At 38.5% G+C, this 22,293-nt stretch overlaps 1 protein-coding gene across 1 annotated transcript; it reads left to right on the plus strand.

The window, feature by feature from the left end:
* The first annotated feature begins 16,946 nt into the window (after nt 1–16,946).
* On the plus strand, nt 16,947–18,196 carry gsx1 (GS homeobox 1). Its single transcript, XM_053490890.1, has 2 exons — nt 16,947–17,413; nt 17,836–18,196. The coding sequence occupies exons 1-2, from the start codon at nt 16,981–16,983 to the stop codon at nt 18,174–18,176; spliced, it is 774 nt and encodes a 257-aa protein (XP_053346865.1). The 5' UTR covers nt 16,947–16,980; the 3' UTR covers nt 18,177–18,196.
* The last annotated feature ends 4,097 nt before the right edge of the window (nt 18,197–22,293 follow it).

The following is a 22,293-nucleotide window of genomic DNA, read 5'->3' on the forward strand; positions in this document are numbered from 1 at the left end:
CTGACTGACGTCACAAACACACACACAAAGAGAGGGAGAGAGAGAGAGAGCAAGTGAGAACGGTCACCCCCGGTCATTAGGATGGAGGGGGAGAGATAAAGAGAGAGAAGTCAGATTCAAGATTGAATAAGGAAGAAAAAAAAAAGAAATTCAAACGACAACTTAAACAAAAGGCAGCCCAAAAACACAAAGCGCTCCATAGAGATTTGGGAAGAAAAGGGGATATTGGGTTATGAAAATGATTCAGGCCGTTTCTCTTGCACATGCAAATGCCCCCCTTTTTGCAGAGTTGGGGGGGATTTTTTTTTATTCATTACCCCTCCGAATGTAGTTCTCACTCTGACAACGCTGCCTTTCTTTAGTGTCGTGCCAGTACAGTCTCTCACGCCAAACTCGGCCCACCGCACTGTTATGATGCTAAAGGCTAACGTGGTTAGCGCTTCTCTCAGATGCTCTGAAAGCAAATGGACTCATTAATCTTCATTAATCGCGACCTGGATGTCAGCATCACACAGCTGGAATCCCGTTGCCTAAATGTTTAAATAAGTAGGAATAAATGTGTTATTGATGAAGTGTAAAGACACAAACTGTGTGTGTGTGAAAGAGAGAAGACTGTGTCAAGGTTATACTTTATGTCTTATAATGATTTATTTTCCAGAATAGACTTTCTGTGACAAGGACGTTTCCACTGAGATGAAAATCAATTTAAAAAAAGTTGCCATTACAAATGCAGTGTACAATTTGGTTTTGGTTAAAGTTCTCAAAAAACGATGGTTAAAGTTTAAGATTAAGAGTTATTAAAGATATGTAAAAAAAAAAAAAGATAGAAAGATTTAAGATAGAAAGATAAAAGAAAGTGATGTCATGACATCATCAAACAAGTGCAATTACAAATATGATATAAAAAATATTCTGTATATTCAAGGCAGATATGATAAAAGTTAAATCGAGTTAAGTAAGTTGTAAAGAGAAATTAAATAGAATGGAATAGATTAATGAAATATTAAAGGAGAGGAATAATGGGGGGATGTATAGTGAAGAGACAAAGAAGAAGGAAAATTGACTTTGGTTTTATTTGAACTCCGAGGGCATAAAGAGTTTTAAAAACAGCACAATTAGTCGTTACTTTCATTAGGAAAATGTACAGAAAGCTGCTGCTGCTTTAATTAAAACTAAAGAGACTGTTTTGGCATGTCTCGGTGGGAGGAGCTCATTTCGACTGACTTTTTCTTCTCTTTTGAATCAGGAGTGAAATTGATTCATTAAAGCATCAGACGTCAGACAGCAGGTGCTTCAGGCCTTCCCTTCATCCCTCCCTTTTCCTGTCTTGTGCTTTTCCCCTTTTCATCCCTCTCTCCACCCCTCTCAGGCAGGACTGAGACAGCAAGGATGGAGAACAGTGATAAGGATAGATAAAGATAGAGACAGAGAGTGGATGGCAAAGAAAGAGATAACACTCGGTCAGGCCTGGTCTCGGCTGGCCATCATCTGTGTGTGTGTGTGTGTGTGTGTGTGTGTGTGAAAATGTGGTCGCATTCTTCCACTTTTGTTGTTAGGGTGTGTGTTGGGGAGTGAAAGAGGAACTGCTTGAGAATGGGTGAACAATAGGCGAGAGGAACGACACTCTGAACAAACTTGTCAGTAGGGGTATGCTGAAGAGCGCCTCGCTCTAAACACTCTGTCACATTTGTGTACAAACTGCTTGAAAGAGTTTGCTGACCTGCCCGTCTGCTTTCGGGAAAGTTCAAATGCCAAAACTGTGGCTTTTGTGTTGGGGAGAGTTCATTAAATTCATTAGTTTGACCCAGCGTTTTTGAAAGAGTAAAAAGTCCACTGAATTGGAAACTAACGTCCATAGAGGGAAGACAAACCCCTTTTGAGGCGAACGTCAAAGCTTTTTATGGCGAAATGGGGAGGAAAAGGGCGACTTCTCAATCGTTTCTGTACCATAACCAATGGATTCACATCAAAAGGCAATTCAAGATGCACAATATGATATTAAGCATTCTGAGGCTCATCTATCAGCTGGATGGACTCACGAGTTCGGACGAGCTAATGAGCACTTTAGAGGTTGTAAGTCAACTTTAGAGGCATTTCCTTTCAAAAACATGTTGGAAATTCTTTTGCACAGATCGTAAAGTTTGTAGCTTTGCAGAAGTCAGAGTGACCCTGGCCCAGATTCGGCAGCGTACACAGTCTTCACCGAGAGCCCAGACTTTACTGTTATAGTTCTGGATGTTTCTGATCGCTCAGCGGGTGTTGGTTTATTTTCTAACAGTGCAATATTTTCTATATTAACGCGATTGTCCGTATACAGTATCGTTTCCATAGCGACAGCTTGTTCACAGGCGGCGGATGCTGAATAAGCTCGAAGATATAAAGTCATCTTTATGACAGAGGAGTTTACTCTTTGGGATTCCTCAGGAACATAAAGCTACAGTTTCCTGTGGACAAGAAGGAAAAAAATTAATCCAATAAATAATTGTAAACATGTATATTTCTGGCTTCTAGGATCTCTAACATAGCTAAGTACCTAAATTAATTAATAAGTAAAAAAAGAAAGAAACTAGGGAAAAATATTCTTTCTAAAAGTAAAGCCCCAAAACAAACAAACAAACGAATAAAGAAAAATAAATGATAAATAAAAGAATTAACTGATGTTGTTGAACTTTTTAGATGGACTTGTTAGGGTTCATATATATATTTATATATATTCAAGGTTCAGCAAACTATCGCCATACCTTTCTGCTTATCGCACACACTGGACAGATCACTCGATCACCTGAATCATCTGGTCTTTTCTCAGCCATTAACTGTCCAGTTTGGATGAGGCTGTGACCACGAAAGCCTCAGATTCTTCTTCTTGGTTTCACAAATGGAACCTGATGTGATCTTCTACTACTGGGGTAATACATTAACCTGAATGTTTAATGTTTTGGGTGTGCTCCATGTGCTTTTCTGCTCACAACAACTGTAAAAAATGATTATTTAGGTTTCTATATCCATTAGCAACAATAGGAGCTTTTTGTCTTTTTTTTTTTTAGTAGGGACATGTCTTGTTTGCATTTCTATCTGATGTGAAGATTTCTTACACTCTCTAACTGATGCATTAGTTAAATTTATATAAAAAAATATTGCCAACTTAAGGAATGGAAGATGGATAAGAAGTTGGTAGGTGCTGGTGGACTGACGTTATCTAGCTACCTAGCTTTAACCGTAAGGACACAGCAAAAATGGAAACGAGATGGCATCGACATAAACATAGATTTATATCTTTATAGGTTTAGAAGATTTTTTAAAAAGATTTAAAGATTTTGAGGGATGTATTGATTTATCCATTTTCTCCTAGTGAGAAAGCTGGAGACACCGGATCATCTCTTAATCGATTCACATGGGGACATCTTCAGCAGCAGTCAGCCGTCTCCATGTGATGAGAATTCAATTCAATTCAATTTTATTTGTATAGCGCTTTTAACGATTTACATCATCACAAAGCAGCTTTACACAATCAAAAGAATTAAGTTTGTATGAAATGTGAATGTGTATGAATCAAAATTATATGATTGTCCCTGATGAGCAAGCCTGATGAGAACTGCAACCACTTTAACCACTATTGTGCTGGATCAGACAGAAGTGATCAGAACCACAGATATCTCAGAATTAGCATTTGTAGCTTTGTCCCATGAAGCCCTTATGTCTATGTTTCCTTCTGGATTTCTATTTCAGTCATGCGGTCATAGTCAATTCCCTAGTTTTCTCAATTCACCAAAACTCAAAGCCCATGAATCCACCAAAATCTATAGAGGGATTAGTGACAGAAACATCATCCTGTATTTACACCAACCAGTCATAACATTAAACCCACTCACAGGAAAAGAAAATAACACAGATTATATCATTACAGAGGCACCTGTCAAGTGGTGAGATATATTAGGCAGCAAGTGAGCACTCAGTTCTCGAAGGTGATGTGTTTAAAGCAGGAAAATGGAAAAATCTAAGCATTTGAGCAACTTTGAAACTTTGAGAAGGGCCACATTGTGATGGCGAGACTGTTGAGTCAGAGCGTCTCCAAAACTTCAGGGCTTGTGAGGTACTTCTGGTATGCAGTGGTTAGTATCTACCAAAAGTCATCCAACTAAGGAGCTACTGTAGCACAAACCGCTAAAAAACATCAAAACACACACTGCTTCACAGTTTGTCGTGTATGGAGCTGCGTAGCTGCAGACCAGTCAGGTTTACCTGTGACTTTCACCAAGAGCTCCTACCATAGGCTCCATATGAGCATCAGGACTGGACGATGATGTAATGGAAGGAGGTGGGCTGGTCTGACGAATCATGCTTTTGAATCATGTTTTTATTGTCTTTGACTCCAAACTCCTCAGATCCCACTCCCCTCGAGCATCTTTGGGATGTGCTGGACTAACAAATCCCACCACACAACTTAAAGTAACTGCTGCTGATTTAAGAAATGGAAAAAGTAGATAAAAGGATAAAGATGAAGTTGTGTCTTAAAACCACTCCAGCGTGTTAAAATTCACTTATACCACTTCAGCGCTGTTATTTCAGCCAAAGTGAAAATATGAACTAATCCCAGTAAAACTATATAGCTTTTTGAATTATCATAACTCTTCATAACATTGCTTTCACTCAACGTTTTGATTTATTTACTTGTGCAAGTTCAGGCAGATATCTAAATACTGCAAGGGCTTCATTAAAATCTGTCCAGGTAGTTTTGTGTGGGCTATGACACAATCTTGTTGGACAGACAGACAGAAACATTTCTGAGACTGGTTTCTGGTCCTCCAATTTATGAAATGTAAAGATATCATTGAAAGAGTAAGTTCTGATTTTAAAATTTATATTAATCAGACCAAAGCTTTTATTCAGACCATATAAAGACAGAGCGACAGTGGAAAAGAGACAGAACTATCAGGAATGTTAACTTTTCTTTTAGATTTGTTGGAAGAAAAATCCACTAAACTCAAAATTCCATGAGTTCCACTAAGCAATGTTTGTGCAGAAGAAAACAGTGTAATTTTTAATTTTTTTAATTAATAAACAAAAATGTCAACTATATAAATAAATAACATAAATAAATCTAAAAATAAATCTTTAAAACATGGTAAATGAGACAGTTTAAACCTCATAAAGCAGTTATGATAATCATGTGCGGTAATGATTCCACCGCTAAAGATTTTGCAGCAGCTTTGTTGGAACATCTATGAACTTTAAGTAAAAAAAATAAAATAATCTTTGTGAACAAATTATAATATACATTTTAGCTGAGTAAAATAACAGTGTGAGTTGTTTCTATAAAGGCAGTGAGCATAAAGAAATAATGCTTGCATAAGACCTGCTGTCTTTCAGACCTGTTGGTCCAGTCTGGGGCTGTAATGCACATCATCTTTAATGTGAGTCCAAAAGCTTATTTCACACTTTTAACTGACTGTTTTCCAAACTATAATCCAGTTATATTGAAGCTGTAAAGCACTTAAACTCTTAATACCTCCCCCAACACACACACACACACACACACACACACACACTTGACGCTTAATACATCACCAGTTGTGATGGCTGTAACAGTGTCATCTGCCGGGGCTGGTGGCTGCTCAGCGTATGAAAGATAATCAGCACTATTCAGTGTTCATTCTTCTAAAAGAGGGGGAACCTGCAATCTGTGCTGTTGCCCCCGGGGTAGGATTAGGAGGGGGACTCAGTGAAGGCCCCGGTCAAACCGCCGTGTCCGGCCCCAGTGGGACCTTAAATCCCGTTACACAACAGACTTTCATAGAGAGCGCACTTCAACCTGTCGCACTGCCATAGAGTTTCCAAGCCATGAATAATTTACACCATACGGAAACCATTGACTCCCAAAAGCGATGAACACAGAGCTCACTTAATTCCATTTTATTAACCGTGTGTGTGCATATGAAGGAGAAAGAGAGAGAAACAGACAGACAGATAAACAGAGAGTGAGACAGAAGCAGCTGCAACAGAGTCACAACAACAAAAAATATTATTGATGAGAATAATATCTCTCTCTCTTTTTTCTTATATTTTGCATTTATATTTATTTTCTTTAGTCTCTCTTTCTTACTCTTTCTCTCTGCCACCTTCATTTACTCTTTTACTTGTCCACATTTATTTCTCCTTTTCCTTATTTGTTTCTTTGTTTCTCTTTATCTCTTGATGTTTTCTCTAATGTTCCATTTCCAATTTATCCTTAATTTTTTTCCTTCTTCTCCGCCAAAAGCCAAATACTCAATGAATATTTCAGAGCAAAACTTACACTATAAATAGTAATTATAGTGTATAATGCTATGCTTTATACAGTAGCCCTAAAAGTATTTAAACACTTAAAATAAAAGATTTATTTGATGTAAATAAGCAAAAAAAAAAATTATAATAATAATAATCTGGACACTTTCACTGCAATAGAAATGTTAAACCCCATATGGCATTTGTTTTAAACAAAGATAACACAAGGGCACATTTTAAGCTTCAGATTTCCAAAAACTGTTATAGATTTAAAAAAAAAAAGGATATTATATATGTACTTGATTAGCTAAATTAATAAATTAATAAATGTGTTTAAAACAAATGACATCAATTAAATTAACAGACCAACAAAATAATTGTGAGTAAAATAAAAGATTAGATAAAAGAAAAAATTACTGTCACACTGTTTAAGATTTCATTTGACAACCTTTAGCTTTGATCACGGTTCCTAATGTGGAGGCCAATTCACATGTTTTCTCTCTCACACTCCTCCTGGATCATGTCCATGCCATCAGTGAAGAAGAGAAGCTCCATAGATGTGATCCTCTGGTGATTCAGTACATTCAGGTGGTCAGCTGACTTCATTTTATTGCCCCATAACGTTACTGAGTCTAGACCTGAGTAACTGATCAACCCCAGATCATAACACTGTCTCCAGAGGCTTGTACAGTGGACACTATGCATGATGGGAGCATCGCTTCATGTCCGTCCCTTCTCACCCTGACACGCCCATCACTCTGGAATAGGATCGGTCTGGACTCATCAGGTCACATGACCTTTCTCCATCATTCCAAAGTCCAGTCTTTATGATCCCTAACAAACTGAAGCCTTTCATTTGATGAGTCTCAATAACAAGTGATTTAATTATAGACACGCAGCTGTTTAGTCCCAATCCTGAGAGTTCTCATCAATTCAATTCAATTCAATTTTATTTGTATAGCGCTTTTAGCAATTTTCATTGCCGCAAAGCAGCTTTACACAGTCAAAAGAATTATTTAAGTTTGTCTGAAATGTGAATTTGTATGAATTTAAATGGTCAGTTTGTCCCTGGTGAGCAAGCCGAGGGCGACAGTGGCAAGGAAAAACTCCCTGAGATGGTAATAGGAAGAAACCTTGAGAGGAACCAGACTCAACAGGGAACCCATCCTCATCTGGGTGAAACAGAAAGCAGTAAATGATCTGCATTTATACAGTGTGTAGGGTGGGAGGCAGTTCAGCTATAATAGCTGATGTTAATTGATGTTAATATGGAGTTCAGGTAGTTATTGAAGACCCAGGTAGACTTGTAAGAAGTTCCAGTCCTGAACTATCGAACTGTCAAGTCCCCAGAGAAACAGTTGCCAACACCAGTCGAGGCCAGAACCATTTTCTAGGTAGAGAGAATCATTCCCAGACACCAGACGCATCCCAGAGAGACACACGGGGCATCCATGTGACGAGATCTTCAGCCAAAAGCGGGGCACCAGGATGGGTCAGACAGGTCCGGAGGGCAGAGGGAGTCTGGATCACTGGCAGCTCAGGAACGACATGTGTAGCTCGACAGAGAGAGAGAAAGAGTGAAAGGGGGAGACAGGAGGAGGGAGGAAAAAGAAAGAGGGGGGAAAGAGAAGAAGAGGAGAGATGGCAGTTAGGTATGGTCACAGTCACACAATGTATAATGTGAATGTATATTAACTGTAGAGTGCAAGCAGAGACTCCAGCAGGACTAACTATGACATCATAACTAAAAGGGAGGAGCCAGAAGGAAACACAGACATGAGGGGGAACTGAGATGTAAAGCAACCAATCACCTCACCGTCAACAAACCTGAGTGATCAATGAGAGTGAGGAAGACAGCATCCAAACATACCAGTTCACCATAATACTCTACGTCCATGAGTCCCCCAGATCTGCTCCTTTACCTAAGGCTAATCTATTTATAAAAATGCTTGGCTAAATAAATAGGTTTTTAGCCTGGACTTAAACACTGAGACTGTGTCTGAGTCCCGAACACTATTTGGAAGACTATTCCATAATTTTGGGGCTTTGTAAGAAAAAGCTCTGCCCCCAGCTGTATTTTTCATAATACGCGGTACTGACAAGCAGCCTGCATCCTTTGATCGAAGTAGGCGTGGCGGATCGTAAGACACTAGCAGTTCGCTCAGGTACTGCGGCACGAGACCATTTAATGCTTTATATGTCAAGAGTAGTATTTTAAACTGTCTCATCACACTGTGTGTGTGTGTGTGCGTGTGTGTGTGTGTGTGTATGGAACAATTTTTTTTTACTTTCACTATTAAACATTTTTCTGTTGATTTTTACCGTGATACTTCACCAGTGTTTATGTAATCTCTGATCATATTCATTCAGACTACATTTCATTTTCAGGGTTCAGATCTATTCCATTTATTACGGCAATCTCATTTGTTGTTTTTTACTTGATTCAGGACAACAAATTGACCCTTTTGAAACAAGGACTTTGGCCAGGTGGTGTATAATAATAGTAATAATAATAATAATAATAATAATTTTAAAAAATCTTGTGCTTGTGGTATTTTTCTTTAAAATAAATATAAACTGACTTGATGTTTTTTTTCTGATTCAGTCATAAAATTATAACTGTAGTTTTTAATGGCTGATATTTACAATTTAAAGTGATATTACTAAACATATTATATTTCATTATAATAAATAATATATTACATGAATGTATTATAGTCATTATTCATATAGTCATTAGCTAAGGCCAACAGTAAAAATATAAACCTCTGTGAATGGTATTTGTGGTTTAGGCCACATTTACACAACTCAATAATCATTTACATAAAGCCAAAATAATCATTTACTTTAGGCAAAAGTTTATATTTTATTTAATTAAAATTAAATAAAATATAATTTTAATTGTAACATTTAAAGAATAAAAAAAAGTAAAATGAAACCTACATCATTTACATCAATTGCATCACTAACAATGGATAAACATAAAATCTTTACTATAGAATTTACATTACATAAAAACAATAAAATAAAAATAAAAGCTAAACCATTTCCAGTGGATAAAGTAAACCTCCATTTAAATCAAATTGAAGTAAACCTGCAATCATTTATATCATTTACATACAAATTGAATCTTTATTATTTACAATAAATAAAAATACAATCAGTACAACAGAATTTATATTGGGAGTAATCCTCTGTCAGGGATTAGCCAGAACAGTTGGACTACAGCTCTGCTGCACCATCACATGCATTAGTAAATGGTTCGTGCATTTAAGCTGGAGGTGTGTGTTTGTCTTGCTCATGTTTAGTTTACTGTTGTGTTTTTGTGTATTAACGTTAGCTCCGCCTCAAAGTCATAGGTCAAGGTCTAGGCCTAGGTCATGTTCTTAAGACCTTTTATAAAGAGAAACCTGCACCTGAATCCTTACCTTTACTAATGCATGACATAATGAGAGAATGCTACACGGATGCAGCAGGTTGGCAGACCTAAAGTCAAGTCAAGTCAAGTCAAGTCAAGTCAAGTAGGCTTTAAGTGTCATTTCACTAACAGCCAGTTGAATACACAGTGAAACTAATTGGTGTTCCTTCAGGACCAAGGTGCTACATACATACAATATTATTTAACAAAACAAATCAAATAAGTAGGACACCTAATTAGCTGACTATCTACAGAAAGGCACACCAAATTTACACCATAAATTATCCAAAACTGTTTTAAAGGTCAATACAAAACACAAGACAACATAAAGTGCACACGCAAATATGCCAACAGGAGCAGCAACACGACAACCCGACACAATGCAATAAACTGTGATATGCTAAGATCGTGAGTTGAGGTTGTGTAGATTAATAGCATTATGGATAAAAAATAGTAAACATTTTTTGTGAGTAGCAGCAGAGACAAGAAAGAGTCCTTGTGCAAATAGCTGCTGATAAAATAAATATTTGTGCAAAAAACAATTTCAAGTTGTTGCATGTGTGTTAATCAGACCAGTCACATTTTAAAAGCTATCTGACAGGGAGTTGCTGAGGTTCCTGCTGTCCCAGGTTCCCAGTCCAGCATGGGATTGAGTGGTGGACCTGCTCATGCTGGGACACAGCAAATCTGTCTTAACAGAGGCCATTCTCAATGATTTAGTAGAAGCCTTAAAATTTTTGTTCTGGTGGGGGCTGTAAGCAATGAGAAGTTTGGAGTGGCAGAGCTAAGAGTAGAGTTCAATGGAGCAGCCCCTGACATGGAGGTTCAGGTTGAGGCTGACAAGATGACCTGTGCCACTGAGCTCTGTGTTAGGGTCAATGGGATGGCCTCCAATGCTGAGCTCCAGGATGAGGTCAATAGGGTGGGTCCCCAACTTAGGGCTCCCAGTCAAGGTCACTGTTGTGACCTACGGAGTCCACCTTCCAGGACGACATAGCAATGTCTTCAGCCAACTGTACTGTACGCCTACCCCTGACAGCGTTGCTCTGCTACCCCTCCTTCCTGAGGGCATTGCTCTGTCTCTCAACATGCCCCATGTAGCACCTTGCTTTCCACCGTCTTTCCTCATAAGGGACCTTACTGGCCCCTGGCTTTACAGAGGGCTGGCGATCCACTTTCAGGAGACCCCTTCTGGACTTTCACTGGCACATCAAGAGGCTTGCACATCAACAGTTAATGCCAGGAATGTGCCTAAAGGTCCTGAGCTACAGCTCCCATTAGCCTCAGTGAGTCACATGGATCATCACATACTCTTGATGATGTCACCTTTTTTGTGTTTAAGGGGGTTATGCTGGTCTTCCTTCTGTTAAGTTTCCACTAGTACACTTGGTCTTTAGTTGACAGTCCTAATCTAGTCTTTGTTTCAGCTCCTTATCACAGGTAAAAAAAGCAAAATAATAATTTTGTTAATGTTCAAAAAAGTTTGGTAATGTTGCTAAAACATTCCTATCATCTTAAATTCTTCTTCAAATTTTTTTTTCTTAAGATTTGGAAAAAAACATTAAATATTTGATTAAATAAAAAAAACATATGTATATAAATTTAAATGTAATATAAAATAGGTAAGTAAAGTGTAACAGTGTTTATTTAATTAAAATTTATATATAATTATTTATTTATTTGCACATTTTATAAAATCTTCATAATGCACAAAATACAAGAAAATATTTTACCTTAATAATACATTAATAGATAAACAAATGAAACTTTTACTGTATTTAATGACTGTATTTCAGTTTTTGTTTGTTTTGTAAATTTTAGTTACATTTTACACATGAATTTTTTCAGGTACAAAAAATTGTAAATTAAAGAAACATCTTCTTGTACGTGCATATTTTGATGAACCCTGGTGGAGGCAAGTTTTCATGCTCCACTGAACTGATTTTTGTCTCACTTTTACACAAAAGACTGAGAAATGAGGCAAAGTGCAGTTCAGTCACTCGTGCTCCCTGAGACCAGTAAAGGGACATCGGGAGATAATTTTTTATTTATTTATTTAAAATACAATTTTAATTCAAAAAGTCTATCTGTTCATCTCACCTCTGATTAAATTTTTTCTGACATCATTTCACATCCTTTACATCAGACAAGTGTAGAACTTTATTTGATGATGTCACTAGTCTGTTCCACAGACTACGTACTCAGTACACAGTGAGTGTTCTGTGGTTTTGAGACTTAAATTTTAAATTAATTTTTATACTTTTCTAACTCAAGCCCATAATCTTTAATACTGATGTGATTGATAAAACACATCATAAGTAAGTTTAATTTTATGGACAACACACAGCGTGCACTGTGACTCCTGTCACTTTCTGACTCCTGTCACCTCTGGTATGTGGTATGAACACACACACACACACACACACACACACAGACACACATTGGAGTACTTAAAATGGTGAACACATGTTGTTGTTGGTCTTTTGGCTGCTCCCGGCAAGCGATCGCCACAGCGGAATATCTGGACCGCACTACAACTTGGCACATGTTTTGCACCAGATGCCCTTCCTGACCCAACTCTCCCAATTTATCCAGGCTTGGGACCGGCACTGCATCCAGTACCTTATCTGTCCACATGTTTTTATCTCTTATTCGTCTTTTCTGTTGCACTCTCTGATTCACAATATACCTCTATCCCATGCTTTCTCTCCCTCTGTCTTTCAAAGTGCACTTTATTTCTCAAAGAAGCATTCTGAAGCTGTAATTGGACACTTTTTTTTGCAGTGAGTACTTCTGCAGTGTGTGACTTGTCCTCTAGAGGGCAGGGTGTCCCTGGGCCTCATCAAGGTCAAAGCTATTTGTCGCCTCCAGTTGAGAGAACAAATGAGGATGAGCTTCCTGGAGCTCTTTCAGCCTCACACACTCTTTCACAGATGTTCACTTCCTCTCTCTTTCTCTCTGTTTATTCTTTCTCTCTCACTCTCTCTCTCTTTCTCTCTCTCTCTCTCTTTCTCACACACACACCTTCCATAATTACACGTCCTTAGTTTTACTTACTTTCAGTGCTGTTATTCGGCTGAACCCTGTTATGCGGTGAACGTGTAATTCACAGTGTTTTATACGAAAATGTAAATGTGCAGTTTACTCAGTCTAATGTCTCAGGAGCTGAAATAGTTCTAATAAAAAAGTCAATCCCAACTTAGATAATTGGTGGCTCTCCCTCCTTCTCCCTTCTTTCTTCTTCCCATCTCTCTCTCTCTCTCTCTCTCTCTGTACCTGCTTGCCGCTTGTTTAAGGATTTAATTGCTTCTAATTTCTAACCCACTATTACGTGACGCAGCAAAGTTGAGACCAAATTACACCCTTTTATGAGTCGAGTGGTGATTCCTGTGCGCTGATGGACGGAGGGATGGAGGGATGGATGGGTGGATGGATGGAGGTTTGGATATATCTGGGGTTCTCTGGTCATTTTGAGTGAATAAAGCAAATGGCTGTGGCGAGTCTCACAGTCCATTACCTGCTCAAGGCTCGGTTCAGGACGCGATGAGCCATTAGCGGACGGCAGCTCGGTTCTGTGCTGAAAAAAACAAAACGCTGCGTGCAAAACGACAGAATGCCTGTGGCCGTAATTGTCAGGGCTGTGAGACAGAGTGTGTATGTGTGTGTGTGTGTGTGCATGTTTATAAGCTACTGTTTCCCCAATTCTCTACCTCATAGTTTAATGTGTTTCCTGTTTCATGAGCTTATTAACACACATGTCACATATGTGATGTGTGAACATATGTGTGACTGTGTGTTTGTGTGTGTGTGTGTGTGTGTGTGTGTGGAGGGGGGGGGGGTGAGAGAGAGAGAGAGAGAGACAGAGAGAGAAAGAGAGATGGAGATTTTTTCTTCCCCGATCCTCTAAATTTGCAATTTAATGTGTATTAAAAATGATAAAAGAATGAAAAAGTGATGGTGTGATGAATGGATAGATACTGAGTTATGTAGATAAATAGATTAAATTAGATAGATAGTGTTTTATGTTTGATTCTTTCTCTCTCTGCTTACATTCTCAAACACACTTTCTCTCTTTTGTGATCTCTCTTACTCTCTCTCTCTCTCTCTCTCTCTCTCTCTCACACACACACACACACACACACACACAGTATTTGTTGTATTCTAATGAAGAGTCAGGTGTGTAAGAGCAGGAAAGACTAGACTGTGAGCTCATCACTAAGGAGCTGGAAAACACCGTCACACTGCTGTGATTTTGGCTTGGGCTCTGTGTGTGTGTGTGTGTGTGTGTGTGTGTGTGTGTGTGTCTGTGCAAAATCCATGTCATTACTGGAGGTTTTGCTGCTAAAGCATGTTCACGTCACATCTCTCTGCACTCTAAATATTTCCTCCACTTTGTGGTCGTTCCAGCCGAACAGGACGTGAACCTGCAGCTCTCTGTTTCTGATCCTATTTCATTTTTAACTTTACTTTGTTCTTAAATAAAAAAAAATTCTATCAATGTAGTTGACATGTTCACGTTTGACTTTGTTGCTCTACTTTTGCAGTGTAGAACTTTAGCATCATGTTCACCCAAACGCGTTTGACAGCGCAAAGCAAGAAGCAAACTCCAGAGCCTGAACACAACCTGGCTGATCGGCGTTCAGGGGTGAAAGGGGACATTGTGGACATTTCGTTTTTGGCCGGACTATTCTTTTAAGGTGTCGAGGACTCTTGGCTTACATCAGCACTGAAGCATGACCGCTGAGGCGATAGGCGTAAAGGACGCCGGTCAATCGGCCCTTTACTCCACACTGCTTCCACACGTATAGTCATCAAACCAAGTTCTGTTCCTGGCTATTAGTTTAAACAATCTATCATGTACACTGTGGTGCTTATTAAATAAAAATTACTTTTAAACATTAGCTTATTCATTTATCATTAGCTCATAAATTTAAAATTTGTTTAAGGCATAGGCCTACCAACAAAAAGAAAAATAAATCACCACTTACATTAATACAACATTTGGTTTTTAGTTTTAGTTTTAATTTTTAGTTTTAAGTTGTTTATATTAAATTATGCAGGTTTATGTTGGATATATATAAGTAAAATAGTTTCCTCATCAATAAGCACTTACGTGTCACATCACAGTCTGTTAAAATAGTCAGTGAAGTTTTCAGGAACTGAAAGTTTTCAGCTCATATCATCTGAATTGTTTGTGGATGTGTGTGCAAGCTTTCGAACTCTCTCTCTTTATCTTCATTTTTCTCTCTTCTTCTTTTAAATGTTTTGTTTGTTGGCACTAAACTAAAAGAAAATGTTTTCTTATTACTTAATTGAATCAGAGTGAGGCAGGCTGGGGTGGTGTGTGTGTGTGTGTGTGTGTGTGTGTGTGTGTGTGTGTGGTGGTGGTGGTGGGGGGGGTGTGTTCGGCCCCTTTGTGTGTGTCCGTCCTGCGCTGTCACACACTTTAATGCGAGCCTCTTTTCTCTGGCATTCACGACTCCCTACAATGACATTCAATTCAATCCGGAGGCAGTGAAAACCTGGTTATTTTTATATATTCTTTCCTGGGGCCAGCGGGGGCCCGCACACACGAATTAAACATCACGGTTTAACCATGCGGCCTCACACAACCACACAGCCTCGAGCAGAAACGATAACCCACACTCATTCCGTTCTCATCATTTTATTTTCAGACAAACATGTCAGTGTTCTCTTTATATCGAGTTTGTTTGGATTCAGTTGGTTTAAGGGTTTATACCTAAATGTGTTTATTTCAGAAACTAATTTTATTTATTCATTAAATAAAATCTCTACTATCATATTAACACACACACGCATATTAACACATTTTGATGTGTTGAATTCAATGCAAAATTTGGTAGCTAGGCACAGTGTTTTTGACTTTTACAATATTACAAAAACACCTACAAAAAGGTGAAACCATGACATCTAAACTGTTTTTTATTGAGTTAAACCTTCTTTGAGAACCCTGGGGTTCTATGTAGAAACTCATGAGACATAGTTTTAATATCCAAGAATCCAACAAACCAAAACATATCAGACATTATTAAACACTGAAACCATGTAACCAAACACTGTGGGTGTTAATGTAACATGGTCAGATAATCAGTCTAAGAGTTAATTTAGTTTAGATAATAATATAATAATTCAGAGAGAACGAGAGTGTATCCTGTCTATCTCTTAATGCAACAGTTTAACAAACACTTAAGGTATTAAAGCAGAAATTTTACATTAATTCACTTCTATTCAACACTGCGGTCCAACACTGTAGGTGTGATTTTAATCCAGTTCTTTATTCAGGTGCAAAGCTGAAAGCACAAAGTGTTTTTGGTACTGTGACAGTTAAGAGTACTCAGGGTGAATGGAGTTAATGACCTTACACAGGTGTGTTCATTACAATTCATGTAGAACTGATGATATTCATGTATTTCAGGTGATTTGATAAAAGTCAGTTTTTTGTAATCTAGTGTTTATTTACAGAAAAACAGAAACTCTCAAATCTTTTATATTTATTGAGTTTTATAAAAATTTAAACTTCAAAGAATTGAAGGAAGTTTAATATTGGAACCATTTTAATTTGTTCCATTAAATTAATCTTTATTAAAATGTCTTTAATTCAAATAAAGTTAAAGACTCTGTGTTATAGAGTAAAGCAACAGGCTGTTAAAGTGAGATTTATTTTTCTCACTTTACCACAGGACATTATTACTGATTGATTTGTTTAGAGCTTCAGTGTTTTGTTGCACATAAACATTTCATCTTGTGTTTGTTTAACTGCAGGTGCATCTGCCTGAAGTCTCATTTCAAGCTTCCCACAAATAAGCTCATGACCAGGTGAATGAATCTGAAATTAAAAGAGCAATAGTGTCCATGCGATCAATGGGCTGGGGGAAAATAATAAAGTTTAAAATGACACTAAAGGAGTAATAGTGGGCTGTAAAAAAAAAAACAAAAAAAAAACAAAAACAAAACAAAAAAGAGGGCAGTGCTGCGTCTCGCGGTGTGGGTGGGGCTGACAAGAATGGACTACATTATGCAGTTCATTTAGTTAACAAGTGAAATAATGGGGAAGCGTGCAGTGTGAATGCTCAGAGAAAAGGCACAAAACCCTATTGAGGGAGAGAGAGAGAGAGAGAGAGAGACGGATGCGTGGTCTGGGACTTATTTAAGAGCCTCGTGGTTTCTCTGCAGCATCACTCTGCTGTCCATCACCCCAGAGACTGGAACCTTATCAAACTGTCTGCGTGCAGAAAGAAACTTTTGTTTTTTGTCCAAAGAAATAGAAGAGTATAAAGAAGATGCCGCGGTCGTTTCTTGTGGACTCGTTGATTCTGCGTGAGGCCAACGAGAAGGGTGGGGACTCGAACCCGCCGCCGCCGCTGCTGCCTTACACCGTGCACCCGCCGCACGCGCTCCACGGGCTCTCGGCGGCGGCAGCGGCGGCGGCGTGTCACGCGCGCAAAGCCGGCTTGCTGTGCTTCTGTCCGCTGTGCATGGCGGCGGCGGCGTCGCAGCAGCTTCACCCGGCGCCCCCGGCGCTCCCACTGCTCAAGGCGGCGGCCGCGGCGGCGTCCTCAGCGTTCCCGGCGGCGTTCGGCTCGCAGTGCTGCCCGTCCGCGCTCTCACGGCAACACTCGCCCTCCAGCGGCGTGCACGTGAACCACGCCGCGGGACTCTACCAGAGCGCGTACTCGGTCGCGGACCCGCGGCAGTTCCACTGCATGTCACTCGGTGAGTGCTCACTAACGGGTCCATTATCTAATGCTTCGATTGGTTCATTACTCCGCCTTTTAGAATATTCATTAATTAACGAAAGTAATACAACAACTAATAATAATAATAATAATAATAAATAATAAATAATGTGCCAAAGTTTGGAACATATTCCATGTACTTTATATTGTTAAATTATTTCATGGCGTTTCATTTGTCACATTCTTACCCTACTTCACTTGGGTTTACATATTGTTACTATTTCCCTTCCAGAACCACTTTAGCAACCTAAGAACCCTACAGTAACATCATATAACCATCAAGCAGCTTCATGAATGAAAAAAAAAAAAAAAAAAACTTCTGTAACCACCATCTGTCCAAATTAGACATTTATATTAATAATACATTATAATAATAATGTTTCTTTTCATTTTCTACAGAAAATAGCAACAGCCAACTTCAGAGCAGCAAGCGGATGCGCACAGCGTTCACCAGCACACAGCTCCTGGAGCTCGAACGCGAGTTCACCTCTAACATGTACCTATCCAGGCTGCGCCGCATCGAGATCGCCACCTACCTGAACCTGTCCGAGAAGCAGGTCAAGATCTGGTTCCAAAACCGACGTGTTAAGCACAAGAAAGAGGGCAAAGGAGGTTCCCACAGAACGGGTTCTCTGCACTGCAAGTGTTCGTCTGCGCGCTGCTCCGAGGAAGAGGATGACACTCCCATGTCACCTTCATCATCAGGGAAGGAGGACGCTGACCTCTCAGTTAGCCCGTGAACTCTGAGTAAAGAAACGGACATAGACCGCTCCATAGCAGTCCACCTGCATGCAGAGTTTACTGTTGAACTCGATGCCAAATCAGGTGCTAGATTTGGAGGTTGGAGCTTAACGTGCAGCTGGAGTGTACCAAAGTAGTGCTCCAGACACAAAAAACCTAGTCAGATAGTAGGTTATAGACTTGTCTGGGTAAGAATAGATAACTAGCCCCTTAATTGGTATGGTACAAATCTCACCTGTACCTGTACTTTATCTTGTCACTGGTGTGGTACCGTCAGGGGTGCATTTCTTGCACCTCACAGGTGTGTATGGTGTAGCTTCCGTGACAAGAAAAAGTACACTCTAGTTCATTTAGGCTATTAGGCCAATAGTGTGCTTCTCTTAACTTCCATATGAAGCAATTTTGGAGAAATTTGAGACAGTTAATTCACAATGTAATGAAATATTATTTTAACCTGCAAGTTTTCCAATGATTTGCATCATGAGGTTCCTTATGGGGTTCCTGATGCACTGAGGTCACAGATAATTACCCTTGCTAGCTAAAGATATGGTATTAAAAGTTCATAATGAAGTTATATCTAGAATTACTCAAGTGCTACTGGGTCATCCAGAAAGAGAGAAATGCTTACTAAGTAACTTCACCTACTCAGATGTTCTTGGTAATTCCACATTCTGACTAAAAGTCATCAGCTTTATCCTAAAGCTGTTTATCTTATTAAATTCCTAAGTGCCAAAACATAAATAAACTTTATGAATGAAAATCAAGTGAAAAACTACAGATTTTGTGATTAAACTGACTAAAACCCTCCAAAACGTCATGAAAGAGAAGCTAGCAAATTGCTTATTTTTTGTTTCTCTCCAGGAGGGGTATTATTATTATTATTATTACTATTATTATTATTTTTACTATTATTATTATTAGTTAAATAGAGTATTTCCCTGAAAATATAAATTGAATACAGTGACTGTATATGTCTACCTAGCTACGAAAATCTGTAAATAAGAGAGAGAGAAAAAGAAGTTTATATAAATTAAGGGTGACTTAATACTGCTGTATATGACTGTGTACATGTTGTATGATTGTAGTTTTTTCTTTAAAAACATGTTCATTGTTATGTATCATTAAAAGGTTTTTAATATCTGTATATACTTTAAAATGTTAACTAGTCTGTCCTTCTTTTTTTAATGTTTTTAATTTTAATTTGGTAAATTCAAAACAGTTCAGATGTTTGGGTTTATCTCAGCATCTCACCACCTGTAACTGTATATTCAGTGTCATGAGAATATTTATTTATTTAAAACGTTATTGCTGAAAATAAAGAATATTTCTTACTAGTGATCTATTTTGTCTCTATGTGTCAGTTGTACCGCAAAAAAAACATGAACATGAAGCGACACTTTAATATTATATTAATAGCAAATACAGCTACAAAAACCTATCTGTAATTAATTATGCTTTATACTTTATTTATATATTGCAATATAAACATTTTAGGACAAATCTAATTATTCAATTAATTTATTCGAATAAATAAAAATGAATTAAGCTTTTCCCCCAAAACCGCTAGATTTGAATTTAATTTGTTATATGATGTCTATCTATCTCGTCGCAGAAGTTATTGCTACATCACTTCCATAAGCTCAAGCATTCTCCATCATTTTTTCTTTTCCCTTTTTTTCACCACAGGTTTAAATGCCTTATTTTGGCATGCATAACCATTTATCCACTATTTCAATTTCCTGTCTGATTGTTTTTTTTCCGTAAATTGCCCAAGCTCGTGCGTCATGTGCACCTTTACATGTACGTAAATACAGTAGTTGCACCGCATGCGCCTCATCCATGATTTAAGTTCTCCATGTTCGCACCTCTCTTTCTCTCTCTTTCTCTCTCCCTAACACACACTCTCTCGATTTTTGTTTAGGTAGATCTTGTCATCCATGTGCTAATTTCATTCCCAGACTTATCTGGCGTATCTGATACTAAACGGTAGAGACGCGTCAAAAAGCGCTGAGAAATGTTCACCACATACGCAGCAAAATCCAGGTGGTTTACTCTAGAAATCCTCTAGTTAATACTTCTATAGTTATTTCAGCACTACAGGTGAAAACGCATCAGTCATTTTCTCTCCAATATCAGTGGGAAAGACACGCGTGTGGCGCGCACACGACCTGCTTTTTAAAAAGTCTTTAGAGGTAAGGACATGCAAAGAGAAAGAGAGAGAGAGAGAGAGAGAGAGAGAGAGAGAGAGAAAGGCGTGTGAGAGAGTTTTTATTTATCAAACATGATGTAGCTACAAGACATTTGAAGAGAACAAACTCTCCAAAATTTCATACAACATCCAATATATTTTATACTTCATTTCATATAAATCATTATATATATATGTATAGCTATAAAAACAGCCCTAGTGCAACTTTGGATGGTGTATCATATTGCTGTTAGTGAGTTTACAGTTTGAGCATCCAGTCACACACACACACACACACACACTGAGCTCGAAAACAGACGGAAATTCTCTCGCTCCGAGTTTCGTTTCGTTTAAAAGAGATAAAAAACAGAGTCAAGTGTTTGCAAGTGAAGAGGATGAAGGTCAGACGAGCCTTAAGTGTCTTACACCATCTAAACACTCTCTATTACTCGTCAACAAGAAGCACGCAGATAACAATCAGCATCACCAGTCTCGAGCAGAAGTGCATATTCAGGCAGGTTTTTTTCCTCCATCCTCGGTGGCTTTTTTTTGTTCCCCAGGGACGCAGGATAATCCCCCTCCCTGTAAAACCCGCACAGTTTATTAATGCATGGGGACGATCATAATGCGCAAATGAATAAAATATACCAGTCAATGGGACAGATTAATCGATGTTGATATTTAAATTTATTTAAAAGGATTGCAGCGCGCGCTTTGGTGAGGTCCTGCAGTGCTCTCTCTGAATTTTATTTGATGATTTTTGCTCTTATGCTAAAACAATTACAGTATGAGTCGCGTGTTCTACATATATTCATATATCAGTTTGAAGGGGATGAAATTTGCAGCTAATTTGTGAAATTATTTATCTAGTCATATAATTATTTATCAACTATTCAGTCCTGAGTGCTTAATGCACCCAAAATGCAGTGTTTTGGAGACGGTGGGTTTGAGAAAAACGCACACACTATATCTGTTCACTATACCAGAAACAAACAAAAAATCAAAAATGTAATATTTATTTTTAATGATTTATTATTGATTAGATCGTAACTTTGATAGTGCAAGATCATTTATTAATTGTTGCGCGCGTTTGGAATCTCCACGTAAACGAGCATGTTCCCAAAAAACGCGTCGCGTCGCAGCGAGCCCTCTGTTCATTATATAGCGTTAAAACTTTATTTAATTTATTGAAATGGGATTTAAACGGTATTTACTCCTCTGGCAATTTATCATCAGCCCTCGGTGACAACAATGAGCCCGCTGAGGACGTTTAGGAGCTAAATTATTCCAGTTATTGTGCCTTTGGCCATGCTGGGGCCGCTCTTGTAAACTCTCCTTTAATTCTTCACTTAAACATTTTTAACCAAACTCCAATATTTGCATTTGTTAAGATATGGGATTAGACCATTTTGTTAATTGCACTATAGAGTCCCGTTTTGCTCTGTGCGTCCTTTTATCCGTCCAGCAGCCCCCGGCTCGGGTATGCGCCTGGCAAAGGGAGCGGGCGGGAGGGGGAGCTTAATATAAGCCTGCTGCTCAAAATGCTCAATTTATTTATTCTTAATTTTGTGCCGATCAATTCATTGAAGGCAAAAGAAGGAGGCTACAGTGTAGTTTCTAAGAGAAGAAAGGCGAATTGTTGACGTGACCCTCGAGTCAACAGGGCTCCCATCTAGCAGACTCGGCCCTCGCCTTTCTTTCCAACTAAATTTTTCATTTACGGCTTTTCTTAGACTCGTCTCTTATCTATCGGATTTAAAAGAGCAGCTTGTAACAAATCAGTCTGCCCGATTTACAAGAGCATTAAAAGGAAAGAAAAGAAAAGAGGCAGGGCCCGTCAGTACCTGAGTCTGGTAGACGGTGCAGCTGATGCGATGGGGTTTTGAAAATGGCGCACGAAACAAAATACTTGAATCCTGGCAAAAAAA

The sequence above is a fragment of the Clarias gariepinus genome, unplaced genomic scaffold (assembly GCF_024256425.1).
Source record: "Clarias gariepinus isolate MV-2021 ecotype Netherlands unplaced genomic scaffold, CGAR_prim_01v2 scaffold_34, whole genome shotgun sequence".
NCBI classification, from domain to species: domain Eukaryota; kingdom Metazoa; phylum Chordata; class Actinopteri; order Siluriformes; family Clariidae; genus Clarias; species Clarias gariepinus.

Bases quoted from the DNA above. Each gene is read 5' to 3' on its own strand.
- gsx1 (XM_053490890.1), top strand. From the start codon at position 16,981: ATGCCGCGGTCGTTTCTTGTGGACTCGTTGATTCTGCGTGAGGCCAAC. The intron at 17,414-17,835 runs GTGAGTGCTCAC...CATTTTCTACAG, and splicing joins GTTCCACTGCATGTCACTCG to AAAATAGCAACAGCCAACTT.